Raw genomic sequence first — 21694 nt, forward strand, 5'->3', positions numbered from 1 at the left:
AAGACTAAGCTGAATCCCTACGATGTAGCGGTCTGCCTGTTCCTTGCGAACAGACCCGCCTTAGTCCTCGGCTAGTCTGAACGAAGACCTATAACATAAGGGGAGGGGTCCCTAAAAAAACTAAGGACTGGGACAAAAAAGGGACACCTCCTAAACAGAGAAGTTGTTGCAGAACACAAAAAGATAAACTGACAAAAAGGTACTAGAGGTCCCAGAAGGACCAAGAAACTGACAGATAGGCACCGAAGCAACTGGCTAGAGCAACAGTCAAACACTGAAGTCCAGCACAACCAAAAGGGCGGAACTGGAATATAAAGGCAGATGGTCACATGACCGCAAAATACAAGATGGAAAAAACAAACAGGAGGGTTCTAACACGGACATGATCTGAGTACAGTGTGATGCCCATGCCAAGCTTGTAGTAAAACCCATCAGTGGAGTTTAATACTAACCTTGGAAAGTTGCCTGTCTCTGCACTATTACCTTGAGTAAAGCTCCAGGTTGTCTGTCGCACACCTTGCTTTTTCTTGTAAATTGAAGGTTAGTATGAATTCAGCAAAGATGTCTTTGCTCATTTTATAAACTCTATTTTCAACACTCCTCTCAGGCTCACTCTCACTCCCTGGTGTTTAAAATAGGCTAGCCGCAGCTCTCTGGTCTGATTTTCCCCACCGCCTGCTCCCCAGGATAGCTCTTCCTGTCATTGTCAGCCTTTAATTACATGTTTTATTATGTTCTGCTTTCAGGAAATAGAGCCTTAACTTAAAAAAAAATTAGTGCCACCCTTTTTATAGTTAAGAAAACAAACTCGTTACTGGAACGCAATGTAACCTTACAGCAACTTCACCAATGGATATTGACGGAGAAGAGTTATGTGAAATACAGGATACATGGACTTTACTAAAACCTGTGAATTATATAGAGATTAGAGATTTGATCCACTTGTCAGACAGCTGTGAAATACATAAAGCACTTCATTCAGGGCAAATTATGTAAGAGACATAAGACCCTACGTAGACAATGATCTTCAAAGTCACGGTGGCTCAGTGGTTAGCACTGCAGCCCTGCAGCACTGGGGTCCTGGGTTCAAATCCCAAAAAGGATAACATCTCCAAGGAGTTTGAATGTTCTCCCTGGGTTTGGTGGGTTTCCTCCGGGTTCTCCGGTTTCCTCCCACACTCCAAAGACATACTGATAGGGAATGTAGATTGTGAGCCCCAATGGGGACATAGATGATAATGTATGTAAAGTGCTGTGGAATATGGAGTGCTATATAAGCAAAGTATAATATAATAATAATAATAAAAAATTCTCTAGTCCGTATTATACACACAACTGGTACTAAGCATAGCTATTCTGCTCCTATACATCGATGGAATAGCTTTAATATCGCGGTGAAAATGGCAGATCAATTCAATGCCGGTAATACACACAGAAAACAGCCATTGATATTAGTACCAAGTTCAAAAAGGAAGATACTTTATATACAAAATGCTATTTTATTTTGAGTGTGCAGTATATGTTATTCAGGGGCTCACTAATGGTAATTATTGCCAGATTATGATTAAACCCCTATTTATACAATGGCCACCACAAACATTGTTACAATTGTTTTACTTAAAAACATCTAATGGTTTGCCAAAAATTAGCCATGAAAACTTAAAAGGAACCTGTCACTTGATATATGTTGTCCACACCACACGCAGATTGAATCAGAGCCTGGCTGCACATCTGTACGAGTGGTGCATCTGTGAGCCTTGCCAGAAATGTTATTCCAGTCAGGGACTGGAGTAACATTCTGGAGCAAGAAATGCCGCCATTTTTGATTAATTTGACAGGCATAGCCACGCCTGTCCTGCCGTGTCTCCTCCCTAGCTCTACCAATTTTAGCAGAAATGACAGATGCTGGCATGAAAATGCCAAAAGTTAAAACATTTTTGCACAATCTCGTGTTGCGCACAAAATTTGTGACTTTTCCAAGTGTTTTACACCAATTTTAGGGAAAGACTGTAGGGAAAGACCTGACTAGTCCATAGCTGCCTCCCGCTGGCTTTTCCCCATGCTGGTCCAAATGATTGACAGGTCTCTCACTGTACATGTATGTGAGAGACTTGTCTGCTCCGGGTGAGGAAATCTGTCGTGCATCATTTTCGGGCGCGTACGCCTACTGGAGACAGACACCCAGAAGTAGTCTAGTAAGTCTGAGTGTCCAACTCCAGTATGCATGACAGAGCACAAGTTCACTCTGTCGGCACCATTATAGTCTATGGCCACGTCAGCGCGTATGCTCGTATCCCGATTTGTGCGGTAATTGATCAAGGGGCGCCATGGATACCAGGATGGGGGCTCAAGGGGTGCCATGCATACCAGGATGGGGGCTCAAGGGGTGCCATGCATACCAGGATGGGGGCTCAAGGGGTGCCATGCATACCAGGATGGGGGCTCAAGGGGTGCCATGCATACCAGGATGGGGGCTCAAGGGGTGCCATGCATACCAGGATGGGGGCTCAAGGGGTGCCAAGCATACCAGGATGGGGGCTCAAGGGGTGCCAAGCATATCAGGATGGGTGATCAAGGGGTGCCATGCATACCAGGATGGGAGCTCAAGGGGTGCCATGCATTCCAGAATGGGGATGATGGCCACGTATACCAAGATGGGATGGGGGCCACGTATACCAGGAAGGAGGGGCCATACATACCAGGATGGAGGATATTAACAGAATTGGGGGACATTACCCCAATACTAGTGTCAGCAGCAGACTCCCTTCCCTATAACAGGGCATCATGACCACATTTTTTGCTTAAATATTTTTTTCCCTATTTTCCTCCTCTAAAACCTAGGTGCGTCTTATGGTACGGTGCATCTTATAGTCCGAAAAATATGTTATATAGGCTCTACCAAGCTCTCCACCCATCAGCCTGTGGCAGTTTTAATTACAGCAGGTTCCTACCTACCCATATAAATGTAGGCTTCAGCCTAGGTGAGGATTCACATTAGTATAGGTTCCCAGCACTGAAGGTCGCCTTGTCGTTGGCTGCTTAACATGCAGGAATTGGCCAAATTATGTGCTAAGCATAGCACTACAGAGTGCAGTCATTCTATGTGACTGCAGACTTTTGAATCCTCACATCGCGCGCACCACATGCTGTCAGGATTCTGCAGTGCCAGCAGCGAGAGCAAGCAGTCACGTGACTGGAATTATGTGATTTGCATACATGTGTGCCGACTAGACTTGCTTGGCCTTGCTCAGTTAACTTGTACTGAGTGAGGCCACGCACATCTAGTTGGAATGTGTCCAGAAGTATTCATATCTCATACTTGTGATCACGTGACCGCTTGCACCTGCCACCAGTACAGGAGAATCGCGACAGTGTGCGGTGTGCACGCTGTGAAGATTCAAAAGTCGGTAGTTACATAGAGTGACTGCAGACTTTCATTCCAAACCTAGACAAACCCTTTAACAATCTTCTAGTATGGGCATTTTCACAAGTTACAGACTTGCTTAAGATTTTGCTTCCTGATTTACAGGTGGAAAATCTGCAGCAGATGACAGTAGCAGCAAAGTAGATGAGATAACAGAAATCTCATCCACACGTGTGGCTATTGTCTGCGTGGAAATAGATCTGTATTTTTTTTGTTTATATATGATTTTCTGGAAGTGCCATTTCATGTTGGCCTTACATAGGTATTTACAGATCTTAAAATCTGGAGCATGTCAGTTCTTTCTGCAGGTCTTCACTATGGATTTCACTAGTTACAATGCATAGGACAAAATACGCAGCAAATCTGCAACATAATCCACATATTATACATGCATATTTAGTTGCAGATCCACAACAGAATCCACAGCAGTGTTTTAAGTCTTTTCTAAATCATTTATCAGCTAATAATACATGCAATGCAATAGACAATAGAAGCTGCTTTTACATACTGGCTCACTATACAAATGCACCAGTTGCACCGAATATTTGTCCAAAGTTCGGTTCCGGCATCAGAACTCTACCTGAAATTGAACCCAAACCCCAAAGAAGTCAATGGGGACCCAAACTTTGGTGCTGTAAAATGGTCGTAGTAAAGGCTAGGGATAGCTCTCTCTGAAACACAGACTCCACAGAAACACTAAAACGGACTTCCGTGGATCTATCTTTGGTACTTTCTCCAGCAAAACTCCCAAATGTGATGAAACATTCTTAATTATAGATTATTTTGCACAGTATTTATTGCATGTACACCTCATTGCTCAGACAGACAACAGGTAACTAGCATATAAAAATCCATAAAGTTTATAACATCCTTTCCGGATTTCTCCTGGCCACATCCACTAGCAGCAATGTACTGAAACCTAAGCTGCTGTTTAATTATCTCTATGTTTAGCTCTGGACGCATTGACATAAAGGACTGGCTTGAGCGGCTGCCGCTCCGGAGGCCTTCCCAGAATTAGCACCATTCATCAGAAGTGGACAATTTATTTTTAGTGCACGGAGTCAATATTTCCACTACCGTTCGCTCTTTTTTCGGCTGTAGCCGCTTGTTCAGTGAGGTGTTAACAATTGTCTCGATTGCCAAGGGGCTGCAGTTCTGATTTGGTTTGGCAGCGACATTCCTGTCTAAATCACTTAAAAATTACATCTCTAAATTTTCACTTTCTTAAACAGAAATTGCATGAAATAGTGATATAATAGGAATTATTATATTTACCAGCAGAAGGATTCCAAGTACAGAAAGGTAAGCGGATAATTCAAATCTATGCTGCTTCACCGAATCTTGCTCTGGCAGACTGGGGTCGTTCATATATTCAATTAATGTCAATTAATCTGATTGGTGACTATGTAATACACATATGAGAGATATGTCTGGCTGGATGCAGCTTCCTTCAACCATCTGCCAGGGGTCTCAGGAGCTAAGCCAAGAACATCTTGAATTTGGGAACCATCATAATTACCAAAGAATATATCGTGGACCGTTATCGGCAATAACCTTAGTTTCTTAAAGTATAGATTAGAGGGAATTGTTCTTTCCCACACATTTCAAACATAATTAGAAAAATAATCAAGTTAGACTTTAAGCAGCTAATAAATTACTTGTAGTGATTAGCAGAGAAACAGGAAATCCAGGTTTTTGAGGTCACCCAGGACCAGGATTAAGCATTAGCACTAAGTAAATCCAAAAGAATTTTTAAGTAAATACAAAACTGGGAAATCAAAGGTTACCTGCCATAAAATCTGTATGTGTGCTGTAAAGAATTAGAATAAATCTTCAAAAATACAAGGGGCTACAGTGCAATATGTCCTAATGCAAATCCTAATTACTGATTGTAAATGCACTGTAGATATTAAGCAATACACATACAAAGAGTCAGCATTGTGCAGAACAAGCAAGACTTTCCTCTGGAATGATAAGAAACTGCTAGATTTGCATTAACCCATATTGCGTCTAAGCTGACACTTAGGGGAGTGGTTAGAGATGAGCGAACCTGAACTGTAAAGTTCATGGTTCGTACCGGTCCGTTGCTCAACTCCGAACATGGACTTCTCCCGGAAGTCCGTTTTAGTGTTTCTGTGGAGTCTGTGTTTCAGAGAGAGCCATCCCTAGCCTTTACTACGACCATTTTACAGCACTAAAGTTTGGGTCCCCATTGACTTCTTTGGGGTTTGGGTTCAATTTCGGGTAGAGTTCTGGTGCCGGAACCGAACTTTGGACAAATATTCGGTCGGACTTGATGAATCTGAACAGCCACTTGTCCACTCATCCCTAGTAGTAGTCCATGGGAAAATGGCATTATCTGCAAGTGGCTGTAAAATTGCTTAGCTACTGCAACTGAATCTTTAATATTTCGCAAAGTTGGAAAAGCTGAGGCTGCAGAGTGGTAATGTCACAATATTACTAAGGCGATGCAGAGGTGCTGAGGCACAGCACATGGTTGCCAAGTTGACTTTGTATTTTTTTCTGGACAGCTTGTCAAAAATTCACGAACAGACAATATTTTTACAAACACATTGGAAAACCATAATAAATCATTATGATCATCAGTGATACATGTAAAAAATAGATTTTGACTGTAAATATCATCATTTTCTTCTTCATCTTCTAAAAAAAAATCACATACGCCTTAAAAAACAAAATTTTACAGATAGAAATTTGCCTTATTTTTAGGGACTGTCCTTGAATTTCTGGATGGTTGGCAAACCAGGCACAGTACACTAGCCCAACACTGTACAGGACGACAGTGAAAATCCTGCCTGGTATTAGGGCCGCTGGGTAGAGAGCTGAGTCGGCAGATGTGGCCGGTTCTGTGTAATATTTTTATGCTGTTATATGCTTTTATTTCTGCATAGAAACATCCTCGCCCCAGGAGTAGAGAACGGTGTGGTTGCAAACCATTGTTCAGTACGCACAGGAAGTAGTATGCCTCCAGTAGCCAAGTGAAAACAGTAATATTTCAGCATTTTCTTATATATGGAGAAGGAATAAAAACTATACTTTATCTGGATATTGATTGTGAAGATTAATGTATTGCTTAAGAAATTACTAATTTTCAGGCCAGCAAAATTTGGCAAACGGCAATTTCTTGTTAGTTATTTTTCCTCATAAGCAAAAAACAAAAAAAATAGAACCGATTTTCATTAGTGTGCACGATCCATTTTTGTCCCCACGTTATTTTTTACTATCCATGTGTTGTCTGTTTTGCTCATATGAAAAAGACAAAAATCTGACGGAGTTTTTCCTTTAGCATTAGGGCTCATGAACACGACCGTAAAAATTGGACGAGTGCCATCTGTCATTTTGACAGATAGAATAACATACGGACAATTGCTATGGGGCTGTGCACATGTCTGATTTTTTCTTGGACCTGCATGCATGCACGATTTGCCTCCAAGAAACATATGGCACTCACCCTTTCAAGCCTATGGATCCGTGGAAAAAATCTGACTGCACTCGGATGACTTCTGAACTCGGTCCGATTTTCACAAACTGACAATATAGAGAAGGTGGATAAACTTGGTATTTGCATAATTGGCACAATTTCCTCAGGTGAGAGAAAAACGGTCGTGTGACCCTAGTCTTAATCAAAGAAAAAAGGAGAGCACATGGATGCCATACAGATGGCATCTGTGCGTTGCTAGTTTTTTCCATGGACCCATTCACTTGATTGGATGAGTTTGGTCCTCACATCAAACCAAACTCTGAAATGTTTGTTTTGTTTTTTTGGCGAATGATCAGTATGCATAAAAGAGTGGAAATGTGAAGAGTCCCATAGTCTAAAATAGGTTCAATTCATAGAAACACAGATAATACCTGAAACTCTGATGTGTGAACGAGGCCTTACTAATACAAAAAAAGTAATTGAATGATTTTAAATACAAGACCGTCAATGGCATTTAATCAGCCCAACCAATATATACTAGTTAGGATAACAAGTCACTGGAGACAGATATAGTTACTATCAATAATACTTTACTATTAAATTGATAGGCTCCTAAATATTGACTGCTTTTACAATATCACTTCCCAATGATCAGAAGTCAAAGGCTAATCAATGAGCAGTCAATAGATAATTGACTATTCACTTAATTAGCTACAAGTCACGTGTAAAAAGGTCCTTGAAGGAGCAAGGTCTGGTATACGTTGGTCTGTGCAAATCTTAGTTTTGTAAACAGGATGTTGAGAACCGCTAAGATGTAAACCATGGACAGGACGACTTCCTGCCATACATCACGACTTACTGTCAGTGGCCCACAGACTAGCCAAGACATTTTATATAGTATATCTTCATCATCTATTTTTTCCATGCACACACAAAAAGTGTATGATTTATAAATCTAGAATGTGTGCACCTGCACAATAAGCTGTAAAATGTACTCAGGGTATGAAAACACAATGTAAATGCACACAAATAAGTGTTGTGATCTGTTAGGCCAGATTTTGCTTGTGATGGTTTGCCCTTCAGGGGAGGGGCATATATATTTATTAAAGGGGGCTTCTGGTGAAAACACAAGGAAGCAGATGGGTTTCCCGACTCTATTCATTCTCTATGGGACTCATTTTAAAAAAAAATGGAGGGCAGAGCAACCCATAAGGAAGGAATAGGAAGGTAGTCCGCCATGTACACTGCCACTCTGTTCTAAAGGGGATAAAAGTGTCCCGTCTGCCGATCAGTGCGATTCCCAGAGGTCGGACTCTAACTGATTAACAAGCTATAACCTATCCTGTGGATTAGTGATTAAGGAGTTGCCCAGGGAAAACAAGGTAACTTTATGAACAGTAAGCCCACATAAAATAAGAAAATTACAGAATTATAACACAGATATCATGCAGCTAAACATTTCATCCGTTGTTTTTACTCTTTGTTATATTTGCTTGATAATGACTTGATGAAGGCTGTGTTTTAAAGTTAATTTCTTTGGTTTTGCTATAGTTTTTTGTATCTTGTACATAGAGGGGTGTGGCTCCCCCATTTTGGGCTGTGTATCTTATCTATGTAGCTTTCCATGGCCATGTGCAAAACAGTCAGTTCTGGGTCCTGCTCTGCCCCCATCTATTTTGCGGTCTGCTGGCACATTACAAGGTGAACTACAAAAGTTAGGGTCCATCCTGATTGGGTACACCTTGTCGTGGTAGGATGGCTTTTATGCTCTCTTGCTCAAAATATTAACTAAGTACCCTATGTTATTTATATGTACTATTAATATTTATTTACTTACTGCAGGATATTTGCTCATTTTGCTTTTAAGTTATGTCTTCTAAATGGCCACAGTGTGAATGTGCACCTACACACTGCACTTATACCAACATGTGTTCCAGCTCATTTATTTGGCTTTGTGATTTAAAGTATACCTGTCATTTCAGGAGAATTTCCAGAAGAATGTCTGTGTCTGCCTCTAGTTCCTCCCTACTCATCTTCCCTCCCCTCTCCATAGAATCTTATAGGCACCAACTGTCATCTCCAATGTCAGGAATGTTGAAATCTGTCTTCACCTAAAACAGATTTTACTACTGTATACAGAGTTTACAGAGTGAAAGATTGCAATATATCTTAAGTTTCTTATTTTCATGTTTACTATTGTTTTATATACAAAAAAAACTAAAACAATGATAACTCAAGACTTTTTATTAGGTTGCATTTTATCCCTTGGATGATAGTAGTAACATTAGGATTATCTACAACACTATTAAATTGAATATTTCTCACTGCATGGTTCTACATATGTTCAATTCAGTAGAATCATGGGGGTTTAGGATGTTAAAGAGCTGACGTATCAAGGATGTCTGACATAGGCCCTTAGGCAGTTCTGCTTTACTGCAATTCGTGTTAGCTTTGCAACAGAGTCCACAAAAAGGGGAACGTTGCTACTTGATTTATTTTAATTTGGGGAAATTGCTCTTCAAATCCTATTCGTCTATTACAGCCACAATCCGATGTGAATATAAAAATGGAGAAATCAAAATACAAACATCATCACCCACATTTACAGCAGTCTATATCACCACAGACCATACAAACCATAAGTTCCATCATGTGACACCAAGATGATCATATGACACGAGCTGGAGGCTTATTTATAAGCAGAACCAGGGGAAAGGTCTCGTTCTCGTTTGTGGGTAAATGCAGCCAGAGTTAAAGCATATGCGAGCAAAACTTCCTCTTTCTTTTCAAAATAATAATTTTTGGCTTCTTACATTAAAAACAATTTTCTTGCAAACTATTTAGATGCATCTCACTGGCATACTTGAGATACTTTTTTTGCTTGATAATATTTACTGGTCTATTCACTGATAATATTCCCTAACGCAAAGCGATAGCTACAGTCTAAAATAAATATAGACTGAAAGATCAATGGTCATTCGCACTATCTTCTTTTCTTATGATGTCATCTATACATTGGACTATTGTGACTCAGTGGCCCTGCAATCTTTCCTTTGACACTACAATGACTGGTGTGATATCGGCATAAGTGACATGGAATGTTAGGGGAGTATTCATACCAACAAAAACTGCTGGAAAATTGCTTCTGTCTGAAACCAGAGACATCTACAACAGTAAATAGGCACAAAGTCGTGTGGATAGGGAAAAAAGAACCACTATAATTACCTCCAGTGGTCACTTGAACTTCATCCTAGAATGGCTTCTCATCTCATGGGACCAATACAGCGGCCACATGAGACATCATTGCGGTTGGTCAGGCTGTGCAAAGGCCCCTGCGCTTTATGCAAATGAAGCTAAGTGCATGTGCAGCCCAATATTAATTTCTCTACCTACACAGCAACAAACACTGGTCTTATTTTTATTATCTAACCTTGACAAGGACATTACAGGCACATTTACACTGGCTGAAATTAAGTAATTAGCTTGTTTTCCAATTGCCTATCTAAACAAGCTGCAAATCACCCAATGAATGTGAAAAATGCTTAATCATCAAGAGTTGATTTTTAAATCTGCTTATAAATCATTGTTCTCGGTAGCACATAATTGTTTTCGACAGTACATCATCCTGTGTAAACACGACATGTGCTGCCAATAGCATGATGTTCTATGCGCACAGAACGATCGTAGTAACTATCGCTCTGCACGCATGAAAATGCAGTCAGCTTGTCTAAACAAGCTTTTAAACAGCCTTGATCGCTGTTAATGTGTAAATGCACCCCTAGCTGATCTGTATCCGCCCAGCGGACACTTTTTAAACTACAGCATTAATGACTAATGGAACTAAATTTAGAAAAAAAACTTTTGAGGTGACAAATGGTGGAAGAAGTGGTTTAGAGAGGTAAATCCTGCCAATAGGTTCCTTTTAATTTTATAAATCAAAACATTTACATTTGGTCTAAAAAGCCCTCGGTTTGGGGCCGATACGGTTTAGAAGTATCAATGGATCACTTTACTTGTCAAAAGGGTTAATATGAGATAATAAATGTGAGTCAAACAAAAAAAAAAATTGGAAAGGTTTTAAATGCTACAAGAGAAAAATGAAAACAGCTATTTGTCACAAAAGCGATCATTGCATTGCCACCGCATGCATTACTACATACACATATGGTCTCCTATCCCACAAACATATATTGTACATTACAGACGAGTCCAAGATGGCATCTCCACCAACAAATAACAGCTGTCACTTCTGATTCATATTTCTCTTCATGCTAAATTACTCAGCGCACCTGCTGCCGCCTCTGTTAGGACACAGACCAGGAGCTATTTCTGTACTCATGGCTCCTGTCCAGCACCTGTCCTTAAAAACTGGATGGCGCACAGGAGTATACTAACATATAACAAAGGTCGGTCTTATGCAGGACAGAAAGGTCAATGTGCATCCAATACAGCGACAGGCTTAAAAGGGAACCCATCATGTGAAAAAACATTATTAACCAGCAGATAATCTGCAGGTTAATTGCGTTCTGAACCTACCTGGTGCCGGCACTTAGGGCCCCGCTGCCAGGAGGAAATTAACTTTATTCATCCCAGTAGGGTTCAGGTTACAGTCACAAGGGCGGCGCCAGCGCGGCTTCAGTCACCACTCTGTGTGTAGTGAGCGGCGGCTGTATCCTCGACCCCGGTGCTGACTGACAGCCAACTCTAATGCTAAGCCTGCTGTCAGTCTACATGCCCCACACCCTTAGACTGCCAGGTTTTGCTCTAGAAATGCACAGAAAGGAACCTGTCAATCAAGGGTGGAGAGAAGCTGCTGGGGACCTACCACTGACTGGTCATCTGAGACGTAACATCCTTCTTCAACTTTCCAAATTGTTTTCTCTGAAATGCCGCAATACATCGGAGTAAAACATACACAAGTACTATAGCACATCCAGTGTCTGATTCATGCTGCATAAATCTGCTGTCAGGTTCTTTTTAAAGAAGAGGAACGATATACAGAGAACATAAAGGAATCGAAAATCAGCCACAGAAAAGTCTGAAATTAGTAAAATGTCCAAAAAACTGCTTTATGTATCAGTGTTGCAAATTCTGTTCCTAAATTTCTGTTTCTCAAACTTGCACTAACCAATTCCTATACTTTATTTCCTCAAAACAAGTATAGCACAGATAGAAATTAGAAAGGGGTGAGTAAACCATGATAATAACTTAACGGGAACCTATCATGTAGTAAAACGTTATTAACCTGTAGATATGCAATTAATCTGCAGATTAATAGCATTCTCAAGCTGCCTGCCGCCTGCACTGAGAGCCCCGCTGCCATGAGGAAATGAACGTTATTCCGCCCGGGAGCCTCCGGCTTTCAGTCATAGAGGTGCGGCTTCAGACACCACTCAGTACATAGTGAGCGGCAACGGTAACCACTCCCAGCACTGACTGACAGCCGGCGCATTGGTGAAGTGTCTCTGACCTTGCACACCAGCGATTTTCAAAATGAATATATTCTAGAACACATAAAAGGGTCAGCCACCTTAGGGGACAATTTTTTTTAAAAAAAATGAGGTACAAACTCTCCTGTTAGACTGTGAGAACGAGCTCACTGACTGATTCCCAGGTAGGTCGGCCATTTTCTCTTGTTAGTGCAACTTTCCTCACACACTGACCAGCACTTCTGTCCATACAATGGCTGCTGGTGGAGGGTCATGTGACCAGATGTGTCCATCAGCCTAGTCCGGAAAAAAATGATGAGCTGACAGTCAGTCAATGCCGTGGGCCGCGGTTACAGCCATCATTCAATATGCAGAGTGCAGTGACTGAAAGCTGGAGGCTGCCAGGAGGAATAAAGTTAATTTCCTTCCGGCTGGGCTCTCAGTGCGGTGGCCGCACTATGTCAGAACGCTATTAACCCCATATCTGCAGGTTAATAAAAATTTTTGCATGACAGGTTCCCTTTAAGGCCCCCATACACAGACTAAAATTGGCCATACACCTGGACATAGGCATGATAGTCTCATGAGTATGGGGTTCTCACAACAGATGATGTATGGGGGAGAGAGAAAGATGGAGCACATTCGATTTTCGTTAGCAGATCCTTTTGATCCTGAGGAGATAGGACACTACTAGAGGAGACTGGCAGCGGCTCTCTAATAGAGAACACAATAGTGCTCGGCCAGGTGGAGCGTTCATATGTATGGGGGGACTTAGGTGAGATGGCTACAGAGCAGGAGGTGGACCCATATTGGCTGCATTGTTTTGGCATATCAATTAGTTCTGCCTTAAAAGTCTATATGGTCCAACACTTTGAATGTGGTTTCCAAGCTTAAAAAAAATGGAGACTTTTGGTCTGACCAAACTGCAGGAACATTGAGGAAAAATTGAAATAAAATGCATGTTTTCCCCATGTTTTTGTGGGTTTCCTCCCACACTCCAAAGACATAGTGATATGGAATTTAGACTGTGAGCCCCAATGGAGACACTGATGACGACAATGTATGTAAAGCGCTGTGGAATATGTTGGCGATATATAAGGAAGCATAATAAATATGATTGTAATAATAGGTTATATTAGTGTTTTCCCTCAAAATAATTTGAATAAAAATACATTTTAGATCACTTTTTCGTAATCTATGAATTTTAAAGTCTTCTTATGGGCAACGATATCTGAAAAACATCTTGAGAAGTTTCCTCAGCCGCTCCAGAGTAGACAATGCTGCAGCTGTCTGTCCTCCCTTTGGATGGACTTTACAAGCTGCTCATGAAAGAATCCATTGTAAGAAGGGAGTGAGATCTGTACACTTAGATCTGCTGACTGCACGGAATCCAGCAACAGCTGCTCTATTCAGCCCATGTTTTGTGTCCCCGCCAGCCGAGATAGCGGTGTATTTTCTGTGTGCACAAGAGAGAGGCCACGAATCTGCATCTACAAGTGTGAAACGAAGGCCCTTCAGCTACAAGCCTCCACAGGAGCAAGAGCGAGGAGGCTTCATGCGTGGTTCCCTTCCAGTTTCTCTACACACCAGAGACCAAACCATCCACCTTCGGCATACCAACGTTAGGTTAAATATTGCTTGGGTTTCGTCTCTTGCCAAGTGTTGCATTTCACGGTAATAGATGTCCTGCCAAAATGTGCTGCGAGTTGTCCCTGCAGGAAGCAATGGCAGGAATACAGCAGTCGTTTTCTAGGAGCTACGAAGGATAAATAAGAACCGCTCATCTCCGTGAGGAAAATCTGCCACCATCCTAGAAAATCTGAGTCTGTGGGAACTAGGAGGAGGTCTCCGAAGAAAGTCTTTCCATGGAGGACAAAATATTTGAGAAATATTTTTTTTTCTGGTCCACAAAAACACAAACAGTTAAATAATAAGTGTGAAAAGATCTCATTATTTCCCCTCTTACTCGGACCGGGAACTTCCCTTAAATAAAACTTTTGACATTTCAGTTTCATAGCAGTAAGAAGCTTGGATCCGTGGTGGTCACGTCTACACAGGTGAAGAAGTTGCTTTTTTACACACAGCCAATGTTTCGACCTTGGACTTTTTTCACGGTATAGTGTGCAGCTGTTTTCATATGACTACATATGATGTTCTTCAAATAAATACATATTCATCAAAATGCCAGAGTGCCTCGGTCTACTACACTTTGACTATTGTGGGTTCATCTGGTTCCTACCACTACACTCGATTTCACTTACCAAGTGTGTCGGCCATATTGTTTTTCTATATGTCTACATGCGATTGCTGCAGCCGATCAATGGACTCGGCAGTGATGCTGAGGTAGAGGGCATGAGATCACCAAACCCAGTCACTGGCTGCGGGGTCACGTGTTCTAGATGTGGCGTCACTAATGCACAAGCAGGGAGGCAGTGATGGAGCGTCAGGAGCTTCACTGGTCATACAGCACGGTGGCTCAGTGGTTAGCACTATAGCCTTGCAGTACTGGGAGTCCTGGGTTCAAAGGACATCTGTGTTTCCTCCAGGTACTCCAGTTTCCCTCCATAAAACATACTGATAGGGAATTTAGATTCTGAGCCCCAATGGGGACAGTGATAACGTTATCTGTTATACATTGTGGAAATTAATGGCGCTATATAAGCAAATATTCTAAAACATAAGCAACGTTCAAATTTTTTTCTAGTAGCCGGACAACATCTTTAAAAGTCCAGTCTAAATAGCAACTTCTGAGACATCTTTTTTTTCCACTAAGACATGAGAACATACGCACTGCTGCCCCCAGTTTCTCTGCTGCTGCTCAACACTAGTGACACAGTTCTAACACCTAAAGTGTTAAAATAGAGCATCGCTTTAAGCGCTATAGGCAGATTCAGCTGTAACCAGGCCTGCCTTCTTATTCTTTTGCTTGCTATACTCTTTTTTTTTTGGATCAGGAAAATACATTGTGGAAACAGACATGATTCTCATTTTCAGGCAATGAAGGGAAAATGTGAACAAAAATAAACTCTTCTGGTTTATCAGCGATCTGATGTAGTCACTGGCAGTCCTGTCCAGGCTGCAGTACAGTTGGGAAGGCATCAAACATCTGTTAGCCATAAAAGGTGTCATTATCACATCCCATTTGCCAATTTCCTCTGAACAAACTATTTTGTGGGGTCTAGTTGCCAAGTCTTGACAGACGAGTCACAGTGTGCGTGTGCCTGTGCGCGTTCGTGTGTGTGTGTGCGTGTGCCTGTGCGTGTGCGTGCGTGTGTGCCTGTGTGTGTACCTGTGTGTGTGCGCGTGTGTTTGCCTATGTGTGCATACGTGCGCGTGTGTGTGCCTATGTGTGCATGCGTGCGCGTGTGTACCTGTGTGTGCGTGCCTGTGTGTGTACCTGTGTGTGTGCGTGCCTGTGTGTGTACCTGTGTGTGTGTGTGCGCGTGCGTGTGTGCGATTTCTGGCTTGTGCAGCTATAGTAAGTAGTATATGGATGTTTTAAATTCTGAAGAAATATCTAGAGAAGTAATCACCCATATCTTTAAAATGGCACTATTTATTATATAGGTAAAATAGCCATAAGCAGTATTGAATGTCGGAGAGGTATATTTTTTCATTATTCATGTAGACTACCTATGGCCTGCTTCAGCTTTTCAATTACTTGTATAATATCATGCACAGTGGATGTACACAGGCGATAATATATTAGGAAACTGCATCACAAAAAGAAGAGATCCATAGTGACTACAGGGGGGCTGTAATCTCCTTATACAGAAGCCCTTAAACACTATATTCTCTGCTTTGTAGTTAAAGAGACATTTTAATTTTTATTTCATAAAATCAATAGAAATAAGCAACGTTGTAATATATCTTATCATAGAAATCGGCTTCTTTCACCTCCTTGATTAACCTTTCACTCTCAATTCATGGGTAAAATCTGTATTCAGAGAAGATTTTCCCATTACTGAGACAGGAGATGACAGTTGGTGTTTATAAAATTCTATGGAGGGAGGGGGGGGGAGCTAGAGACAGACCGACATTCTGCTGCTAGTTCTTCATAGAACTTTATAAACACCAACTGTTATCTCTTATCTCCGTAATGGGAAAATCTGTATTCACTGAGGACCAATTTCACCCGTGAATTGAGAATTTTATGAAAGAATATTCAGTCCAGGAGGAAAAAGAAGCGGATTTCACAATAAGATATTACAGAGTTTCTGATTTCCACGTGTACTAGTGATTTATGAAAAATAAAAATTAAAACAACGATTACTCTTTAATCTACAGACCATCTAGAGTCAACTGCAGATCATTTGATATATATTTGCTCTTGTTTTCTGTCCCAGTTGGTGTTATTTGGAGCTGAAGTGATTGTGTTAATATCTATATAAGGAAGTTTTCTATAGCATACTGCCCACATATATTAAGAGGGCTGTCCAGCCTTAAAGGGGTATTCCCATCTCCAAGATCCTATCCCAATATGTAGTAGGTGTAATAATAATATTATCAAATACCTACAATTAGAAATGTAGTATAGTATTTTTGATTCGCTATCTCTCTTACCTCATGTGCAGGCATTGCAGGACCTTAGGTATCCATGGTTACGTCCACTGATAAAGTCACAGTTAGTTAGCTAGCTGCTAGTGGTCGTAACCATGGATACCTAAGGTCCTGCAATGCCTGCACATGAGGTAAGAGAGATAGCGAATCATAAAAACAATACTACATTTCTAACTGGAGGTATTTGCTAATATTATTATTACTACTACACCTACTACATATTGGGATAGGATCTTGGAGATGGGAATACCCCTTCAAGCTACAAGTCTGCGGTCACTCTACTGTGCGCTGTGAGGATCTCCGATGCCGCTGCTGAAAGTGGTAGGCGCCTGACTGCAAAAATGTTATTTGCTTACATGCAGTCACCTATAGACTAGATGCAAGGGTTTTGAGTGAAGCCAGACACAGTCTAGTCGGAATGTGGCCTGAAGTATGCAAATCACATACTGACCGCCTACACCAGACAATCCTCACTGCGTGCAGTGCGCGCGATGTGAGGATTCACAAGTCTGCAGTCACATAGACTGACTGCAGACTTGTACCCTAAGGCTGGATAATCTCTTTAAGAGAGAGGTGATGCCAGTTTAGTTAACCACGTACAAGGTTTTTTATTCTTCTTACACATATTGCTATTTTTTTCTGGGGAAACGTCTTTGTTTGTGTCCTCTGACACGATGGCTCTCAGGCTGGTGCTACACAAAATAATTCTTCACACAGTCTCAGATATATGAAAGGACTTTTAGCCTCACAACACGTAATTTAATGCAGCATAAGGAATTAATCCACATAGTACTGTACACACGTCCACGTGTTGGATCCGTTGTGTAGGTGTCCATAATAAAGTGCCCATAGAGAAATAGTGAGTACAAAACTGTCATTAATACTATTGGTAAAGATTAGAATACATTCTGGAGACAGGTACGTTGGCACTATGTGACCATTATTAATAATTGCTTACCTCCCAAAGTCCTTTCTGCTATCAATGCTGTCTGCTCGCCTTTTGCCTCCATCTTTTCCATACTCCGAATCTTGCATAAGGACCTCTATTGGAGCGTTTGCTCCCTCACTACTTGTGCTACCCCGGTGAGAGATTCGCTCCTGACTGGCACGAGAGCTGAGGCTTGGCTGGGAAGCTCGTTTCACTGCTTGTAATTTGGCCAAAGGTACAATGTCGCATTGTTGGGGCCTGTGCCACACAGTTTGATGGCTTATTGCATTATAATAGTAAAAACGTCCACTCTGCTGATCATATAGCTCCCACCATTGGTTCTCATCCGACTGGCGCACATTTACACCAGGCGGGGGCTCCCAACCACATTCTCCAGTCGTCAGGTTTACGTACATCCGCTCATGAGAGCGTGGCTCAATAATCTCCACCCAGTCTGACCTGCAAAACAAAAATAATGAGACATGAGGTCATGGCAGGGGATAATACGTGAAAATGTTAAGTGTGATAAACTGCTTTAGGCTATCCTCCGGCTCACAAAAAATTTACAATAATTGCATAACGCATAGCAAAATTATCTGGTCGCCTCTTTTTTCTAATCTTTCTGGCGCCATCCCTATGATTCTCAATCCCGTCTTCATTTCTGTAAGACGGCCAACTGCTTATCAGGCCTCTCCATGCACCATATTTTGGCAGTCTGAGACACCCCGTCCCCCTCCAAAGTCTTGTCCATCCAAGATCAGACTGTCTGAGACCACTGTGGGCATAGTCTAGCCTGGCATATTACCTCCAGCTCTCGGATGGACTGGACAAGATGCTTTAATACGTTTTAAATCTTTATTCCAAACTGGAGTTTCAGGCAATGTCACTGATCTTTTTACATGAAAAAAACTGCAAAATATACAGTTTAATAATTAAAAGAAAGGAGAAAAGCGCACAGAATGCAATGCTTATGACGGATATCACGTTTCCATGATGGCGGTTCTCACTCATAAAAAGGATTACTGACAAACCCAAGCTTTTGTGTAACAGTCAAAACACTGTGAGAATGACCCTCTGCTCCACGATCAGTTTCCTAGATAAAAGGAATGTGACACTAAACTCAGTCTCCTATTACTAAAAAAAAAGTCAAGACTTTGGCCTATATGAGCGGACAAGTATACAGATGTTTCCTTAATAAACTTAAAGGTTCCAGAACTCATAATCAGTGTGAGATTGGGGCTCCTTGGACTCATCTGAGATGATTCTGAGGGTCAAGCTACAACTTTAGAGAACATGTACACGTCCACTCATAACTGTGTCATAATCTATTACACATAGGGTATATCTCAAAGATATCCTAATGACAAGGGGTTGCCCAAAAATCAGCTCCAAATGCTGAAACGTTGGGGTCCATTTTTATGTCAGAGCCTGAGCCATTAGAGGCTCCTCTGGTAGACCAGTCCAATCTAACCTATAGCACAGGAAATAAACTGTTTAGGGGTTTTAGGGTTGTCTTAGCCATCAATTGTAGCTAAAATGGGTGACAAACAATACAGCCATCTTATACCTCTAGCATGCTTTGCTAGCCTTTTTCGTGGCAAATCAGCCTTGCTATGAAAAAACTTCTATACAATTGCATGAATAGACAGATTTTCCATATAGGAATCCGTTGACTACTTTTTACGGGTGATACTCTATTTCATAAACCTGCCCAATTTGCAACATGTACAGATCGTTCAATACATAATATCAGGATTAGTGATGAGCGAGTATGTTAACCCTTTCAGCGAGCATGCTCGGGTGCTCGTCGAGTATCTTCAGCGAGTATCTTCAGTGTGCTCGGGTGTTATGTTTTAGTCACTCAGTGCTCATGATTTGCGGCTGTTTGACAGCTTTCATACATGTGAGGAATGCCTAAGAAACAGGCATTCCTCACATGTATTAAAGCTGTCAAACAGTCGCAAATCATGCGCACGGAGTGACTAAAACATAACACCCAAGCACGCTGAAGATACTCGGAAAACATCCGAGCATGCTCGGAAATCTTGAGTAACAAGCATGCTCGCGCATCACTAATCAGGATACATAGTCAGTAGCTAGGCAAGTTTCAGCTGCTAACTTAGCCCTAAATACCTGGACTCCTACCCACTACCATGGTACCAAGTACCTGGGGTACAAGTCCCACCAGCTCCTTATATTTGCCATGTCTGGAATGCACTCATGTAGTTTAGTGATGTGGCACACAAACCTAAAGAACACTATCATGGCAAATTACTAAATGTAATAAGGTCTGCTGTAGTAGATACATATTAGAGAGGCCTTTAAAGAGAAACTGCCTTCGGGTCAAAAGTGACGACTTTTTGCTTTTACTTTATTCTCACTACTTCCATAAGTATTCCATTGCTTTTCTTTTATAAATCCGCCATATTGTTCCAGAGACATGAGACATTTTATTTAGCACTAATTTTTATGGTCTTTACAAAAGGGCGTTGCTCAGTGAGTAATTATGCAGAGCAGCGTGACACGCCCCCAGAGAATCCTGTAAGCCACGCCTTTATGGTAAAGACCATAAAAATTAGCACCAAATAAAATAGTCCATATTTATGGTGCTGCATAATGGATTTAAAAAAGAAAATCAATTAAATACTCAGGGGAAAAGTGGGAATAAAATAAGAGCAACAAGTGATCACTTTTGACCTGGTGACAGCGCCCCTTTAAAATTAGACAGGTGCTATGGTTTCATTTTGTTTGCTGCACTTTGGACTCTCATCATACAGTTCTACCTTTTCAGGGGCCAGCATTTAGCATTTTGGGCAGTGTATATTAACAACATGTGATATTGTGTTTACCCAGTAGGCTTATCATTAACTAAGATTTCAGTCCTGGTCTATGAACAAGTACAAATGCTGGCCTTCACTTCCCCCATTACCTCCTCCCCCCAACTAGCAATTCCATATACAATTACATTGTCAATTTTATTTATATATATATATATATATATATATATATATATATATATATATATATATATATATATATATATATATATATATATATATATATATATATATATATATATATATATATATATATATATATATATACTGAGAGCATAGCTGAAGCCCAATACTGTATGCTATTATAATGCGAGTGTGAAACAGGGTTTCATTATTAGCAATAATGTGAAGTATTTTGAATGAATAAAAACAAGAAAGGGCTGTAAGAAAATTATTATTTCACGCTGTTTCCAGAGAACAAGACATTTTCATCCAGCGCTGTCTGAAGAATTAAAGTATCATTTTGCCATTGTGTGCACGTTATTACCAAGTTAATGACTGTGCCATCTAAAATAGTCTATTATTTTAGAAAATACTTTATGTGGTTTGTTTTTCGGTCAAGATTTATTAAAGCTGCCAAAGAAAACTTAACAATTATGCATAACATAAAAAGCCTCATCTGGATTGAACTTTAGCGTGTGAATTACAAAAAACACAGACATTCAATTCTGGCTTTATTAAAAATCTTTGGAAAGACTGCCATATGTAAAAATATTACTATACGTTGGTTTTAGATGTGGGATTAGATGTTCGTTTAGCATTGTCGACTATTTAACACTCAAGCCATCTGGCAGAACTGTTTAAAGGATTTATTGCTTTTAGGCTTTCTATTTCTGTATGGATCGGTTTAACTCTTCCATATCTGATTTTGTGATTTGGTGTAATTGATGCATGTTCACAGCCTTCACTTGTAATGCAAAAAAATTGTGAGTTTTTGAGCAAGTGCTATCTTCCTTTTTCTGTGTATATGCATCTACAACTATGTGCCTTACAGCAAAAGCAAAGTTGGAATACGTGCAATCTGTAAGAGCACGTTCACACTGTGGCTATTTCACAGACAAAACACAAGAAAAA

At 40.8% G+C, this 21694-nt stretch overlaps 1 protein-coding gene across 2 annotated transcripts in view; it reads right to left on the minus strand.

Moving 5' to 3' along the window:
- LOC141272710 (rho GTPase-activating protein 39-like) overlaps nt 1-21694 on the minus strand; it is an 83257-nt gene that overhangs the window by 44224 nt on the left and 17339 nt on the right. For both annotated transcript variants that reach the window (XM_073683702.1, XM_073683701.1), the window contains exon 2: nt 17814-18242. In XM_073683702.1, coding sequence (XP_073539803.1) covers nt 17814-18242 — 429 coding nt within the window. The remainder of the gene's footprint in view (nt 1-17813; nt 18243-21694) is intronic.

Source organism: Phyllobates terribilis, unplaced genomic scaffold (genome assembly GCF_046119375.1).
Source record: "Phyllobates terribilis strain yellow unplaced genomic scaffold, ASM4611937v1 Scaffold_5__5_contigs__length_657084704, whole genome shotgun sequence".
Classification (NCBI taxonomy): Eukaryota; Metazoa; Chordata; class Amphibia; order Anura; family Dendrobatidae; genus Phyllobates; species Phyllobates terribilis.